The sequence below is a fragment of the Daktulosphaira vitifoliae genome, unplaced genomic scaffold, assembly GCF_025091365.1.
Source record: "Daktulosphaira vitifoliae isolate Bord-2020 unplaced genomic scaffold, ASM2509136v1 Scaffold_4, whole genome shotgun sequence".
NCBI classification, from domain to species: domain Eukaryota; kingdom Metazoa; phylum Arthropoda; class Insecta; order Hemiptera; family Phylloxeridae; genus Daktulosphaira; species Daktulosphaira vitifoliae.
Genome location: NW_026099575.1, coordinates 21,500,192 through 21,517,531, shown reverse-complemented (window position 1 = coordinate 21,517,531; position 17,340 = coordinate 21,500,192). Strand labels below are relative to the sequence as shown.

General features: G+C 23.9%; 3 protein-coding genes across 5 annotated transcripts in view; all 3 read right to left on the bottom strand.

The window, feature by feature from the left end:
* LOC126903563 (uncharacterized) overlaps positions 1-3,752 on the bottom strand; it is a 19,578-nt gene extending 15,826 nt beyond the window's left edge. Inside the window, exon 1 of the mRNA XM_050681772.1 lies at positions 3,685-3,752. Coding sequence (XP_050537729.1) covers positions 3,685-3,687 — 3 coding nt within the window. The 5' untranslated portion in view covers positions 3,688-3,752. The remainder of the gene's footprint in view (positions 1-3,684) is intronic.
* A 1,446-nt stretch (positions 3,753-5,198) lies between these two features.
* On the bottom strand, positions 5,199-6,198 carry LOC126903566 (uncharacterized). The gene is made up of 2 exons (XM_050681777.1): positions 6,036-6,198; positions 5,199-5,641 (listed from the first exon to the last, which is right to left on the bottom strand). The coding sequence occupies exons 1-2, from the start codon at positions 6,045-6,047 to the stop codon at positions 5,336-5,338; spliced, it is 318 nt and encodes a 105-aa protein (XP_050537734.1). The 5' UTR covers positions 6,048-6,198; the 3' UTR covers positions 5,199-5,335.
* Positions 6,199-12,338: 6,140 nt separating this feature from the next.
* Positions 12,339-15,475, bottom strand: LOC126903565 (protein-L-isoaspartate(D-aspartate) O-methyltransferase). 3 transcript variants are annotated; one of them, XM_050681776.1, is made up of 5 exons: positions 15,211-15,475; positions 13,790-13,907; positions 13,150-13,375; positions 12,981-13,066; positions 12,339-12,798 (listed from the first exon to the last, which is right to left on the bottom strand). In XM_050681776.1, exons 2-5 carry the CDS (start codon positions 13,886-13,888, stop codon positions 12,619-12,621), a joined length of 591 nt encoding a protein of 196 aa, XP_050537733.1. In that variant the 5' UTR covers positions 13,889-13,907; positions 15,211-15,475; the 3' UTR covers positions 12,339-12,618. The 3 variants fall into 3 exon arrangements, with proteins under 3 accessions (XP_050537733.1, XP_050537731.1, XP_050537732.1); XM_050681774.1 differs by having other exon boundaries at positions 12,340-12,798; positions 13,790-13,926; XM_050681775.1 differs by lacking the exon at positions 15,211-15,475 and adding an exon at positions 14,454-14,577 and having other exon boundaries at positions 12,340-12,798; positions 13,790-13,926.
* Between the last annotated feature and the right edge of the window lie 1,865 nt (positions 15,476-17,340).

Sequence of the window (17,340 nt, the reverse complement as noted above, 5' to 3'; positions counted from 1 at the left end):
TTTTTTTTTATTTTTAATTTTTCTAAAATAACAGTATCTTCTATTCCACTTAAGTAATTTGTTTTATTTATATTTTGCCAAGACTTTTGGAATTTATTGAAAATAGGAACATCTGGTTCAGATGACGTATTAAATTTTACTTCAAAAACACTTTTCAATATAATTTCATAAATGTGATGTCTGCATGGTAAGTATAAAATATCACGCCCTAACATTTGCATAGAATTTATTTTAAATTTCCTGGCCCAATCCATCATGCTCGTTAGATGGCCAAGGCCATTAATTGTTTGAAAATTTTTTTTGTTTCGGGGCCAATTTAAATTNATTTTTTTGTTTCGGGGCCAATTTGAATTGTCAATCAAAGAGTTAAATATTCGTTCATTATGTATTTTTATTACAAGTTTATATATTAAACAATGATTAAGTGCACCAATGCTGCATTAGCGCCAAATTTAGATTTATAATTTTTTAAAAATNAGATAAAGATATTTCTAAAGTAGTTTTAAAAAAAAATTTTGGGTCACTTATGGTACTTAGTATCCGAATCGGCAGCATTAGCATTTTTTGATGATGATTTATGTGAAGATACTAAAATTAAAATGGTAAACTAATTAAATAATCAGGAAGAAGATCCATGTACAAACAAACGTATAGTAGTAGGAGTAAATGAAATTTATGATTTTAAAAATAAAAGTATAGATGATTTTATTTCAACTGAGTAAAAAAATGTTTGAAAGATATTACATTGAAACAGATTTTTTAAATATCAATCCTTTGTTTTGGAAAGACTACAGTCAATATATCAGAAGAAAAATAATAGTAAATATTTTAAAAGTTATAAATGATTTGGCAGAGAGGGGCGTCAAACTCATAGAAGAGTATAATAATATTTTAACAAAAGACGAAGCACAAACACAATACCTATTACAGATTGTTACAGAATACCGGCGTTGTTTTCCTAATTGCAATAAAAGCACATTATGCCAAGAATTTTAAAAAAGATAAATTATTTAAAATATGTAGTAAATTTTTTTAGTACGTTTTTTCTTTCTAAATAGTTTCTGGTTGTATATAAATTTGTAAGTTAACATTATTTTAGCTTCAATGTGAAACTGAGACGGTATTAATTTTACTCTGATGTGTTTTTTTTTAATTAAAATTAAAAAAATTGTAGGATTTGAACAATAATAAATAATATAATAGTAAATAATAGAAAAAATGTATAGAAAATTAAATTTAAAACAACGGTTAAATGAATTTTTTTTAGGTTTTTACAATAATTTATAAATTAACAATTTCAACGGTAAGAATAGAACATATACGTTTTTATTTTTTTAGGGTTAAATAAGAACTTTTCGAAAATTTTTGTAAAAATACTTTTTATAGAAAAATTATATACCTACAAAAAAATCCAAATAAACATTTTCGCAATAGCTAAAGTTTTTGAGATAGACAAAAAAAACTAAAAAATCACCCTTGGGGGGTTTTTTTTAACCCCCTTGGGGCACGTCTTAGAGTTGACCAATCGTTTCCAAATTTTGTACAATTTATTTTTTCATGTATTCGAATAATTCTAGGGGGTGGCACTTCGTAATTTTTAAATTTTATAAATAAGGGACACCCTTATATATATATATATAATGTACTTACATACTGTATTATAACTATATATTGAAGTAATTGTGTTATTTATAGAACACGCTACATGTTTTTTATTTTAAATTTATCCATCATAATCTATATTACATTAGCTTTAATTTAATATATATATATATAAATATAATTGTTAGACTTTCCGGAACACTATTAAAAGTTAAGTTGAAAAAGTTGTCATTTTAAATCCCCCCTGTGGGCAGGTAAAGGGTCAGATTTATAAAAAGAATATACCAAATGAAAGGTAAAGACATTATGCTTATATAATAAAAAAATTATATTGATTCGTTCTTTTTTGAAAAAGTTGTGGCAGTTTTAAGTAAAAAAATTGAAAAAATTTCGAATATTACCGATTTTTAAATTTGTAATTTTTTTAGATTTCCATCATTTACGGGGAATGAGGGAAATATTTTCCAATTTTGAGAGTAATGTCTTCGACTAGATACCATTTGTGATCTTTTGACATATCGTTTAAAGAAATCGGTTCAGTGAGAGCTGAGAAAAAGCGGTAACAGACAAAAAAAATAAAAATCACATCATAATAAAATTAATACCTTCTCAGTTTTGCAAAGAAGCTAAAACTACTAATAAGGAATAATAAAGGAAATAGGAATTCATTTTGCTTTTGGTTTAATCCACCAACTTCTTAATATCAAACAGTATTTACAGATTTGCATCGAAGCGTTTCTTATAATAGTGGTTTTAATCACTGTCAGATATCATCTATAGTTGTCCCAACTATACCACATCTATACTGTATTACCGTTTAAATAATAAAATTGAAATATTCAGAACTATTTTCCTTATAAATATATTCTATAGTTTTTAACTAATTAGTAATCACTAAACAAAAATTAGTGGTGATAGAAATATAATTGCTGATTTGAAATTAGCACGAAAAATTGAATAATAAAATTATATTTTTAACTCTGATAAAAATATCTTGCAGACCATTTATTCATAATTAACGATAAATTATTATCTAAAAAGTTTTGTTTCAAGCCCTTTAATTTTTATTCGCGTTTGCCTTAAAAGTAATAACTACTTTATAATTTTTTATAAATTTTCTAAAAAAATTACAATAATATTTAATGTTTTATTAAATATCTATTGCTTACTATATTTAAATGCTATAATAAATATTTATTCATTCATTATACTTACAAATCGAAAAACTACCTATCAGGATTTAATTAAGAAAATGATAGTTATTATTACTTTTGGAATTTTCTACCAATTTCTTCAAATTAGACACTATCTACAAATTTTCATCGAAGCGTTTCTTATAACGCTTTCTTATAACTTCTGATAGTGATTTTAATCACTATCTGATATCATCTATACTTGTCCCTACTATGCCACATCCACACTGTACCGTGACCTAATTGTGCTAACGTTATAGATATTTTGTCTAGATTATTAACTTTGTATTTTTAGTTTTTCTTTGCCTCAATTTTAACCCAACAACTTGAGGTCGGCTACCCTTATCCTAAACTTGCACTTGATACTATCTCCCACATCATCTACGCACACATTAACCGTCCTCATATCGCATTCAATAATATAATTCCATCTTTTTTTTTGTCTTCCTCTACCTCTTCTTCCATCAACATTTTAACGAACATTTTAGTGTGAAAAACCTTAAGATACACTTATTTAATTTGTTTATAAATTAAGCTACTTGTATATCCCAAATAGATATAATTTACATTGAAAAATGGCAATTAAATTAACAAATATATTCTTAATATATCCAAAAAAATTTTTTTATAAACTAATTATACTATTTATTGATGAAATATTTTTATTTTTTTTATAAATTATAATTTATTTAACAAAATTTGTTAAAATAAAAAAATTATTATTTTCACAAGCATATCTTTTCTACTAATTTTTAAAAATTATTTTTATCTATTTATATTGAGAATCAATAATAACTTGAAACATAAATAATTCAGTATGAACGTTCAAAAACCCTTTAAACATGCATGCTTCTTTTTAAATTTAAGTGTATCAATAGTTTTTACTTACCATTTTATTATTTTGATGATAAGTGAAATAATTTATTTTGTCGAATTATAATACTTACAAATAAAAATATAATAAATATTATTAAATTATCAAATATCTGTCGCTTTTATAGTAAAAAAACTTTTAAAAATAATTTAAAATTATTCTTAGCCTAAATTTATTGCATTAGCGTATTTAAGTTGACAATACAATTTTTAATGTCAACCTTATAATGTAAGTATTATTTTTATTACACTATACAAAATAGATTTAAATGTAAAAGTAAAGTACAATAATGATCCAGTAAAGTAGAGTTGAAGAATTTTTTTGATTATTGTTGATTGATCAATTTATGCATAATTTATGCATATCAACTAAATGTTATATGATTATCATTTGTAGAGGTAGTTTACTCATAGAGGATAAGTAATCGGAACCTCTTCCTTTTTATCTTTTTAATGGTATAATACATAAAAAAACCTGAAATTTTAATTTTGTTATGAATAATGTGGATGATCTGTTGATATGCAAAACATTTCAAAATAGGCTATTTTTACCGAAAAATATATAATTTTTGGCTTTAATACCAAAAACATCTAGAAATCAACATTTCAGATATGTATTCCATTTTGTCTTAAAATACATTGTATTATCATTAATTTTATGTAGATTTAAAGAAGACGTCATTTATGTTAAATAACGTCATCAGCAAAGCAAATGTTTGGAGTACTATAAATAAAAATTTTTCAATAATTCGTATACAAGTACAAAAATAAAAAATAAGCAAAATAAATACAATACTTTCTCAGCTATGCATCGAATCTAAAATAAATGCTTAAATCTGATTTAAATATAAAATAATATAAAAATAATTTAAAATTTTATTATACTTAGGTTCACATAATTTTTTTTTAATTTACCCAAAAACTTTCTAAATATATCTACCTATTAAGTTATCTTGAATTTTTTAAGTAATTTTTAGCATTACTATAAAAAAAAAAAAAAACTAAAATATATTTTTTTTGTTTTATGTGTAAATAAACATTCACATGTGCCTAGGTTTATAGCAGTCTTAAGTGTAAAATATCTGATCCATTAGATACAAGTTAACTTACTATATATTTGACTTAAATGAATTGGTTTGACCAATAAACATAAAAAAATTATTAGTTTTACGTCCTTCTATTTCACGAACTTAACATACTACAGAGGGAGGTGGTCTTCTTTCACATGTTTGGAAGTCAAATATGGTTCTTGATTAGGCCAATTGTGGATAGGACGGGTATTATGGCCGGCTTACACCAGAGACCAGACACCACCAATGAGAAAATCACAAGAAAAATCTCGTTGGTAGCTTAGGAATCATACACAGTACCTCGTGTGCCGAAGCATATGTTTATACCCACTAGACCAAGCCGATAAAAAAATACCTAACATTTTGTTGAAAATTCTTATGAATTCAATTTTGTAATTATATTATACATGCATTAACAAAGTATTAATATATCTTAGGACTTATTAAAAATGACAAAATCTGTTTGTACACATTTTTTTATTATATATAGACGTATTTTAAAATACAATATGAAAGAAATATTTTTACATGTTTATGATATTTATGTTTATGGAAATTTATTCTATACATCAGATTTAATAAAAAAAAAAATGTAGATTATGGATAGTAGGCATAAGGATATGCTCCATATGTAGATACATAAGGTGATGCAACATATGGAGAAACATATGGGGAAGCAACATAAGAAGCAGCATAAGGTGCAGCAACGTAGGGTGCAGTATAAGGGGATGCTAAATATGGAGAAGTATAGTACGGAGAAGTGTAGTAAGGTGCGTAAAGTCCTCGTTTACTTCGGTCATTTTGTGTGGCTGGAGGAGATGATTGATCAACAGATGGTTTTGTCTGTTCTGCAGCGTATGTAGATAGCATGCACATTGCAATGGTTAAAAGAGCTACAGATCCCTAAAATAAATTTCAATAAGTAAGGAATAACAAATTAGGTTTATCGATATATATTTGTAATTATGTTAAAATTTTATGCTCTTAAATTTAAATATTCAATAGTTAATAAATTACCCTAATTATATAAAATAAATTAAATAAATTTGAAAGTTTTTATGAATAATTTTGTTTTATTTTAAATTTTAAATGTATTTTACTTGTAAAAGAAATTTATATTTTAGTATTGATGTATTTAAATTTATTGTTATAAAATAAATCAATACAATTGATGAAACAATATTATTAAATAGTGCACGATATTTAAAAAAAATAAATATTAAATGAAACATACATAGTGTTTGGGATAAATAAATTTTCCTTAAAAATAAACTACGTATCAAACATTACTTTTTACCTGGAATTTCATTTTGGACTTGGATTGATTTTGCAAATGTAGTTTAAAAACTTATGGAGCTAGAAGTTGTCTTGGAAACTAAGCAATAGACTATTGATGAACATAAGTTTGTCCTGTCTATTTATATGATCAAATTTGGCCGTGTACTGCCCAATTGTTATTCAACATACAATTTCCAGTGTGTGTCCTAGTTACTTCATACAAGCTTCGATGCCAAAATGTAACAGTAAACAATCGAATCATAATGATTTCCATCTCCTCTGAACTTAGGTGAAATGTTTTTTTTCTCTTTTTTCACCATCTTTTTTATTAGTATTCACTCGACGGTCCTTGATGGTCAACGGAGGGATTTTGCAATTATATCTCAATGGTACGGTACTGTTTACGCACGACATAGCGATGTGACGTCGTAGTAAATATAATAGTAGTAGTAATAATATTGCATTATGCATTCAATGTTAAATTTAAAGCAGGTCCTTGGTCATTTGATATTTGACCTCTTCAGAAGACTTTACTAAGTTGTTAACTGGAAACAATATGCGTACATGAAACGAATTCAAAATACTAAAGAATTAGCGAATCGCCGTATAAAACTATAATTTGTAATTTAACTTAGTACATTAGTAAAATTTAAGGTTAATTATATATATATTTCTAAATTTTTCTTTTTTCTGTTATTTCTAGATAAAAGTAAAGTAATTAAGTAAATTCTAAAGTAATACAAAATTGTTTATATGATATAGAACATTTTTTGGTAAAAATATTGATTGTTATAATCTTATATTTGAGTTTATTTATAATGAAATTATAAAATTTAAGTTGTTTCATCAGGCTTGTAATTTATGTAACAGATCTGGACGTATATCATTTGGAACAAAAAATAATTGAATTTTGTCCTCAAAAAACCTATTTGTTTGTTTTATGTACAGAAATTTTCTAAATACACGAGAAATGAATAATGTTTAAATGATACTTTATTGCGATTTTACTTTATACTTTACTGATTTTATACATCCATCATAACAACTCTTAATCAACCATTAGTCAGAAAATAATTTGTTTGTTTTTAAAATTTATTGGCTTTTCACTGTAGTAATAACTATAATTATTTTTCTTAATGCCAACAAAATTGTTACAATTGTTGAAAAAAAATTCAGTTTTGACAATTAGTTTTAAAATTGTTTATAAATAAATCTTACCAATGGTAATAGGATATTTAAAATTATCTAAGTATTTTATACATATAATGATTGCAAGAAACAAAATATGATATAAGTCCTCGCTAATATTTTAAGCTATTATTGATCTTTTTCATATTATTTCCTTCATTTAAAACATTAAGTACGAGGTTATGACTAAACTTTTTAAATAGTATCTTAACATCTAAAATTCGCTTTGTGTAATTTTTTGATATTACATCAGACAACTAACCTAAATAAGTAGTTTAATCAATAAATGAATACGTGAGTATGTATTTTATATGTTAACAATCAAAGTGCTAGTCATGGTAAAATTCTAAGTGTTTGTTATTGAGGTGCCAAATAGTAAACACAAACGCTTCATACTAAAGATAATTACAAGATATTCAAAAAAAATTTGAGCCTCTTCTAACTCAACAATCAAGTTTTCTCTAAAAAATAATATTTGTTTTGGCCACAACATCGACAAAATTGGACAACTGTCAAAAAACAATAAGAACAAGTATGTATGCAATTAAGTGTTTTTCTCGATTTAAAATTGTACGATTTATAAGTTAAAGAGCCAAGAATATAAATTCTTTTTTAATATGTTATTGAATACAAAAGCAAGGGCCACTGAATTATATTCTGAATTGCAACTAGTCAAATAGGTAATATGTTAATCAACCAAATCTAAATAATCAATCATATTTTATCATGTTCAATCATTTTTATCATATTTTAAATAAAAATAATATTATCTCTTATCTTAGCTAGATGACTTAATAAATAGTTATCGAAATGTCCTCTAAGATAGATTTTTTGTTATATAAATATTTTATATATCTACGAGTAATGAGATGTTCAGCAGTACTCGTCTATAACAAAAATTATATTAACTAAAAAAGTAATGTAATAAATCTGGTTATTGACGAGTCAAAAGTTAATTAAAATTAATCGCCATTTAACATTAAAAAAATAAATCAAATATAACTCTCTACACTTTTATGAGATAATCATTTAATGAAAACACTAGGTAGATACAAATAGGGTAACATTTTCTATATAACTTTAATAAATAGAATGTATTATTTGTTAATTTTCAAAACATTTTTTTTTTGATAATAGTGAAGATTAAAAATGTTTTAGTAACGTATATTAGGAAGGAAAATGTTCACTGCATTTTCGACAACAAATTAGAAATTCATTTGGAAGGAAGGAATAACGATGAGAAAATTATTAATACATTTTTCTACTTTTTATCTAAATAAAAGACAAATTATTTTATCTATCACTTAGATAATTTTAATATCAAATACATTTATCAGTTCTAGATAAATTTTTGATTATCTATTCTCAACACAACCCAAAATTATTTTTCACGCTTAAAACATGTATTGAATCTGTATTTGTTCATATGTTTGCATTTTTCGCTTATTATAAGCATAATGATGAAAAATGGTGAAGTATATTATTTGATTAGGATGTTTGGAAATCTTTTGTAATATCATAGAACATTAAAATTATAATGAAACTATATAAATCAATTTTACAACATACAAGATAAAGATTGCACAAGCTATAAAGCTTAAATTATAAATTCATACCAACATAATGTATTTTTGAATTATTAACTAAATAGAACCAATTGTGCTCTGTTCATGCAATATTTGCTAAAAATACCTAACGTTAATGTGCGTACACGTATAATTTGCATGAACACATCAAACACGAATATAGTGTGAAGGAAATAAAACCCTTCTATAAATTATTTCATTTCACCAACAAATTTAATATTTACCCTGAAAAAATTGTTCTATTGTATAAAAAAAAAAAATAATTTCTTTCATTATTACGTTTTTATTTATTTAATATTAAGTCTTTCGTTTTATTTCAATAGCATAATAGTAGCGCATAGCAACAAAATAGTTAAATTTTACATTATGGACAATTAAAGTTTCGACTACTTTTCATATATTATTATACTCAGCTCAGTCAGCAACACGTCGTGCCTAAGTGCGTAGAGGTTGGATTCTGTTGCGCATCGCTATACAGTTTTTTTCTATCCTTTTTAACAAAAGCATAACTTTTCAAAGAGAACGTTAAAGAAAAAAAGAGTAGTAATAAATTCTGGAATGTTAAAAAAATAATGCTTTTGGTATAATCTACCAATTTTTTTAAATCAAACACTACCTACAGATTTGCAACAAAGCGTTTCTATAGAATAAAAAATTTCCGTCGTTCTCCGTAAATGGGGAAAATCTTCATAATCGGTAAATTTCGTCATTTTTACAATTATAACTTCCATAACTTTTTCAAAAATTAACAAATCAACACAATTTTTTTTTATTAAAACCTTAGATATTTTCTTTTATTTGTCATATAATTAAGAAAATGGGAGTTATTATTACTTTTGGAATTATCTACCAATTTCTTCAAATTAGACACTATCTACAAATTTGCATCGAAGCGTTTCTTATAACTTCTGATAGTGATTTTAATCACTATCTGATATCATCTATACATGTCCCAACTATGCCACATTCCTACTGTACCGTGACCCCATTGTGCTACCGTTTTTATTATAGATATTTTGTCTAGATCATAAACTTCTATTATTACTTCCTGACTCCACTGTGCTCTGATTTTTACACTTAGAAGTGTAAGAAAATTTTTTTTTCAGGTGCCATTTCTAATTATATATACATCACACTTTTGAAAAATTCATATTATACTGTAAATTATTTGTATTAAGTTTATACATTACAAATAATTGCATACAATTATTTAAAGAAAATTATAAAAATTTCCCTCGTATAGTAAAATTATTTTACAAAAAAAACATTTTAATAGCTTTAATTTATTTTTCTATTAATGTGATTAATAAATTGTACAAATGTTCAACGAAAGTATTTTTGACAGACAAAAAATAAGAAATTGATTTTTTCTTTTTAAATCTTTGAGATTTTATTTCATTTATGTGTATCATTTTTTGATTTATAATTTTATTTGCATTATAAAAATGCACTTAATTATATCAATAGACTTTTAAAAATAAATTCTCTAAATTTATTTAATTGTTATTTATTCTGTCTAAAAATAAGATTATTTATTAGTATATTTACAAGAACTGTATTATTTATGGCCAAAGAATTATTTTATTTTTTCCGTTTCAAAATACTACAAAAGCTACATAGTCAATAAAGATATTAAGGCACCCAAATTCAATCTTTCTGTAATAACACAAATGACATAATACGTAGTTTTTAAATTATATTAAGTAGTTACATTCAAGCTCTTCAAATATTTATTATCAAATGTCTATAAAAAAAATCTGAATTTAATGATCATTTATCGTAATTAATTTAAAAAACAACGAAAATATCATTAATAAATATAAGTATTAGAAAATTAAATTTCAAAAGTAATAAAAAACTAATAATTTTTGTTATAATGACATTCATTAAATTATCATAACTGAAAAGTATTATTACAGCGTGTTCAGTATAAGAATGTATTATCTTAAGCCAGCTATATTTAATTATAATTAAAATAAATTACATTTAGTGTAATTTTTCTAATAATTCCTTGATATTTTAGGAAAAGTAATTGATAGCCAGGTCAAAATAAAATAAAGATTCCCGTAGTTACAAGCAGAGAAATCTAGTGGTCTAATTTAATTTATAAGTAAAAAATAAAAAATAAATTTAGGTTGTCAGATATCGTTTACACGTTACCAATAAACACTTTTTTATGTTTCGGTATGGTTATCAAATAGATTTTTACAATTATTTTAATGTTGTCCTACTGATGGTAGTCATTATTATTAAATCGTAATATATTATTATCAACCAGTTACTTTTTAATAAATAATCGACAAAAGTCTATGTTTGATAACACCAAATATTATTCAGCTACTTATTGCTAGCAGACAAAAAATGTATTTAGAAATTCATAATCCCTTCATACCATAGGTGAGATTGATTCTGGCCTAATTACTTCATTAATTAGATGCGGAAACTCTCACACCAACCCAACCGGTAGGCACATGACTGTGCGATCTCACGACATGTCTAGTCGTAGATTGGTCGAGTCACGTCTAAGATAAGAATGTCCACTGCTTATTGAATCATCTCGGTTCGTCCGACGTGGAACAAGGTGTGCGCACATGTTATTCTTAGACGGTAAAGCCAATACCAGCGCCCTTTAAGGTCGTCTTTGGTCTCAATGTTAAGCCTTTATTTGAGTCCATGCACCTTGAGGCGTACAAAATCTAAATTTCCTAACTACTACACTCTTTATAGTAATAATAACTTTTTCTTGTAAAAAGTTCTTAGATATTAGATATATCATATAACTGTACCTCATAACTAGTAAGTTTTAAAATAGAAAAATATATTTAGTATAATTGATTATGCATTTTAATATTAGGCACTATATGAAAAAAATATGCTGATTTCAATATTATTTAAAAAGTCATTCATATGAAATATTTCTTTATCACATAAGTGTATTAATTTAATGTCATAACACTTAGTTCATAGCAATTTGTGAATCAAAAATTATGTTTGTATAGATTTATTAACTAACATATATTAATACATAGAACAAAAGAATTAGGAACTCGATACTATCTTCATTTTTCATGATTAATAATTATTAAGCAATGAATTTATACTTATGATTACTACAAATTTTAAAAATTATGAACAATATATAAACATCTTTATAATATCACTAAAAATGAGTATTAAAATAAAATTATAATTTATTATTAAAAACTAAGAATAAAATAATAATCACTCCCAGAGTAGATACAAATTTTAATATATAATATGTTTATTGAGTCTTAAAAAGGAAAAAATTAATTATCAATTTAATTTTAAATCATAACAATTTAAAGACTAAGTAAAAAAATTTTAATAATTTAACTTATTCAAACTTATTAGTTGTATAAAATTAAAAATAAATAATTCAATAATTATGATTAAAACAACATTAATTTAATTTATTTAAATAAAACTCAACAACTTTAGAGCAAAAAAAAAACATTTTAGTTTACATTTTAATAAGTTTTTTATGTACATTAAATTATTCTAAAATTTTTTATTCGTCATTGATTAAAACACTAACAATAAAATACTAAAATATACATTATTAGTTTATGTTTATTTTTGTTGATAAAAAAAATAAGTTATATAGTAGTATTAAAATAATACTTTGTATTTAAGAATATTATAATTATATATAATGGTAATTTGACTGTAACTAAGAATAATTTGAAAATTTTGTTAACATATATTTAGTGACGCAACAAAACTACAAAGTCAGGCTACTTAAAATTATATTTTTTCATCAATAATTTGTAATGTAAAATTTGTCATAATCATAACACTAAATTATTTTTAATTTTGCTTGTTTCTTTGAGATTTTGCATCAGTTAGAGGAACATAGATAACACCCATGAGTTTTTCTTTGGACAGTGACCCATCTAATTTTTTATCAATTACTTCTAATACCTGATCACCATTGCTTGGTCCAACCGGTAATACTAATCTACCTCCGGGTTTCAATTGATCAATTAACTAAAATAAACATTAATTTTTATTTCAATTATTTAACTTTAATACAAATTAAATTGTCTAATTCCAATGACAATAAATTTTAAGATCCCAAAGTGTTAAGAAATATTAAAAAGATATATTGGTCATATTAAACATTAACTTGTTGATTTCTTTAAAAGTATTATTAAAAATAATATATTTACTGATTGAGGAATTGATTCAGCTGCTGCGCCAACATGTATTGCATTGTATGGAGCAAATTTTTCATATCCTAACCGTCCATCACCAACTGTTAAAAAAAGAAAAATTTCTTAAAATAAAATAGAGTTATTACTAATATATAGTAGAAATAGACATGTAGTATATCATTACTTTCTAGTATTACTCTTTGGGAATTTAACAGCTCTGGATTATCATTTGCAATATTTTCTATAGACTTTTCAACAAGTTCAGGTATGTGATCGATTCCAATTGCTTTTCCATTTTCTCCTAACATGACTGCCATACAAGCAGTTAAATAACCAGACCCTGAACCAATATCTAAAGCTCGTTCACCTTCTTTGAGTTGATCTTTCAAAAGTTCTAGAGCATAAGCATGCTAAAAAAGATAATCCTAACTTAAGTAAGAACATATTAACTGAAACTTTTAATAATCATTAAAAATATTAGATATTTTTATTAAATATTAGATAGTCTATGATCATTTCTTGATGACAAAAAATATTAGTGTATAGGTAGGAAAATTATTAAAATGTTCAAATTCATAATGAAAAATTAGTTTTCATAATAAGTTACATAATTGGAAAATTATGAAACTTTTCTTACCAAAAAATTTTTTTTGTTTAATACAATAGAAAAAAATATACACTCATATTTAATTAATTTAAAAGAATTGTTTTGTAAATTTTAATTGTTTTTAAAAATAAAGTAATTGTCAAAGCATAATGTTTACAAAACGAAATCTCCTTAGATTAAAAAGTATTAAAAATAATAAGAATCACTATAATTTTACCATATGAGGTGCACTGATTGTGACACCAAAACCAATTCCTTGAGGTTGATCCAAATATGGTGATTTAGAAGTATAATGGCCACGATCAACAGCTTTCATAACTCGTTCAACCTTATCACTTTTAATAACATTATTAGCTAAAAAATATATTTAATAAAATATTATTTTTAAATGAATTTTTTTTTATTTAACTAACTATGTATACATAAAAATACATCAAATAGCTATTAAAAGGCTTTTCAATTTTATATATTCAATATTGCCGAGATAAATTATATTTGTGAAAGAAAATTTTAAATTTTATTAACAGAAAATATGAATCTAAATATTTTCTTAAAATGTTATTCAGAATATATCAACTACTAACCAGAAAATTTTATATAGGCTTAAGAACCAAGTATTATGTTGAAATGGAAGTAAAGTTTAAGTGGAGAGGACTAATATTGTATCTACTTAAAACAAAATTAAAATAGTTCTTTGAAAATAGCTCAAAAAAAATGTATAAGTACATATAAATTTATTCCTCATTAATTTTATTGAAATAATGAAAAAATATTATAATTCTATTTTTTACTATAAATTTTCAAAATAGTAGTTGTGTAAAATACATTTCATAAATCAAACAATTTTTAATGTAAATTTAAAATATATTAAAAATACATACCCTAATAGAAATATCAGGTTTAAAGTGTTAATTGTTAATAATTGAGTATTATTATCTATTGTTGTATGGTCTAATTACGATTATTTATAATTGAACACATAATAAAAAATAAATGTTATTTCAATTTAAAATAAGTAATTAATATATTACTTTTCAGAGCTACAAAAATAAAAAAATACTTTTAAAAGTTAAACTTACATGGGGCTTAGTTTTTAAAAAATTAATAAATTTGTAAAATTCTTAAGTTTAAGAACATTATTATAAAATTTGTAGAAATTCTTCAATATAATTCTACATATCATTCAAATAATGGTTAAATTCCTACAATAATGTTTTAATAATTAAGATATTAATTAATATATCAAATGATATGCAGATCATTAAAATTAAAACAAGGAAAAAAGTTCAAGTTCACATTCAATAATCTCAAATAGTTGATTTGTAAATATGTTTGATATTTGATTTTTATATGAATCTTAGACCAAACAAAGATTATGATTTGTAATTAATGTTTGAAAAATTTTATAAAAAATCAATTCCTATATACATTTTTTTTAATTTAAAATAAGCATACAATGAATTAAAGATAAAAAGAGGCTCTAACTAATAAATTCTTGATATTTTTATGAAAAATAATGATATTCTTAACAGGAATATCTTGTTTAAGTTATAATTCTTTATAGAAAATTGTTAAGAAATTATTATCATGAATATAATGACTAGATATTTTATCCTGTCATTTTTTTTGAGAAAATACCTCTCAGATTTTGCACAAGTTCGAAATTATTTCTGCCATGAGATCGCCAAGCCATTGCTTTTTCAACTAACTAGTGAGAACAACTGATTGAAAATAATGTAGTTTAACTAGAAAAATACACACAAAGAATATAACTACAATAAATATAACTACAATAAATATACAAGGTATATTTAAATAAATAATTTAATTAAATTTAGCTTTATTAATCATAAAATAATTTTATATAATAAATAATTATATGATTTAAAATAGACTAAAAAAAATAGGAAATAAATTTTAACAGAATAATATTATCTAAATCTGTGATAATATTATCTTAATCGTGTTTTTTGAGCTGTTAACAATTGGCTTGAGTTTTCCGCTAGATAACGTTGGATAACTGATGTAGCTCAATATTTGCTTTTACATAGGAGTGAAGCATTTATCAAATTTATTAACAATACTATTATTGATATTCTAAAAAAATTAATAAAGAGTTGATAAAAACTACCCTAAAACTTGTAGAAACATTGTATGCACCTCATACAAAGTTACAATAATTCTATTTCTTCACGAAAGTTTAATATTTTCGCCACTTTTTAATAATAGATTGATTTTACCAATGAATGAATGAGTTTTTTAACTTTTAAAGTTCTTTATTAATTTATATTTTGATGTCATACTCATAATATTAATAAATGTTGTTGCCCGGAAACTTCTCTATACTAATAATGTAAAAATATTTATAATTTACTAATATTAGTTTAAATTCATTATTAATTATTGAAAATTAAAATTGTTAAAAGCAAAAATTAAATTTAGTGTAGTAATTTATTTTACTATTAAGTAGAACATTTGTCATTTGTGCTAATGTGATATTGCAAAATAAGCGGGCTGCTAAATTAATTGTTTTTTTTTTTGGAACTCGCGCGACGGTCAGTAGCGATAGTCAATGTGATTACCGTATTAAATGTTATATTTGTTGTTTCATACTTTTACTGAATTAAAGTGTAGTAATACTTTTGTTTAGGCGTTAATTTTAAAGGTATTAATTATACTATGTGTTATTTTTAGCTTCGATGCGAAGCTGAGAGGGTGTTAATTTTACTATGATATGTTTTTTTTTTATTTTATTTTTTTTTTTTTGTGCCTGTGAACACTCAATCTCAGCTCTCGCTGGACCGATTTTGATGAACAATATGTCAAAAGATCACAAATCGTATCTAGTCGAAGACATTACCCTCAAAAATTGAAAAAAATTCCCTCGTTCCCCGTAAACGGGGGAAATCCCCCAAAAAATTACAAATTTNTTTACCTATCATTTGGTATATTTTTTTTATAAATCTGACTTTTTACCTACCCACAGGGGGGATTTAAAATGACAACTTTTTTACAAAAAATTAATTTTTTCAACTTTTGAATGTGTTCCGGAAGGTCTGACACTTTTATATATACCTTAAATTAAAGCTAATGTAATCTACTTTATAATGGTAAAAAAAAAATTCGGACTTTATTTTATCTTCATGGTGAAAACAGACATTAAACTTAATAATAAAAATACGATTTTTGTAAAAAAATTCTTTTTTATATTTTTAACTTTATAATGCTATAACTTTTTGAAATAGTATGGAGCAATATAAATCTTTTTTTTGTATTTGCATGATGTCTTTACCTATAATTTTGTATATTTTTTTTATAAATCTGACTTTTTACCTCCCTACAGGGGGGAATTCAAAATGACGACTTTTTCAACTTAAATTTTGAAAGTGTTCCGGAAAGTCTGACACTTTTCTATATATATTAAATTAAAGCTAATGTAATCTACTTTATTATGTAAAAATAAAATTTCGGACTTTATTTTGTCTTCACGGTGAAAATGGCTACCAAATGCTATTATTGTGTGAAAATTCTCAATTTTATTTTTTACATTTCTAACTTTATAATGCTATAACTTATTGAAAAGTGTATTGATCAATATAATTTTTTTATAGGAAATACTATTTTTAAATAATTTCTTTTTTCATTCGACATACTTTATCTTAATCAGGATATTAATAAGGAACTAGCAGTTTATGAAGCTTTTGGAATAATCCACCAATTTTTTAAAATTAAACACTATCTAAAGATTTGCATCGAAGCGTTTTTTTT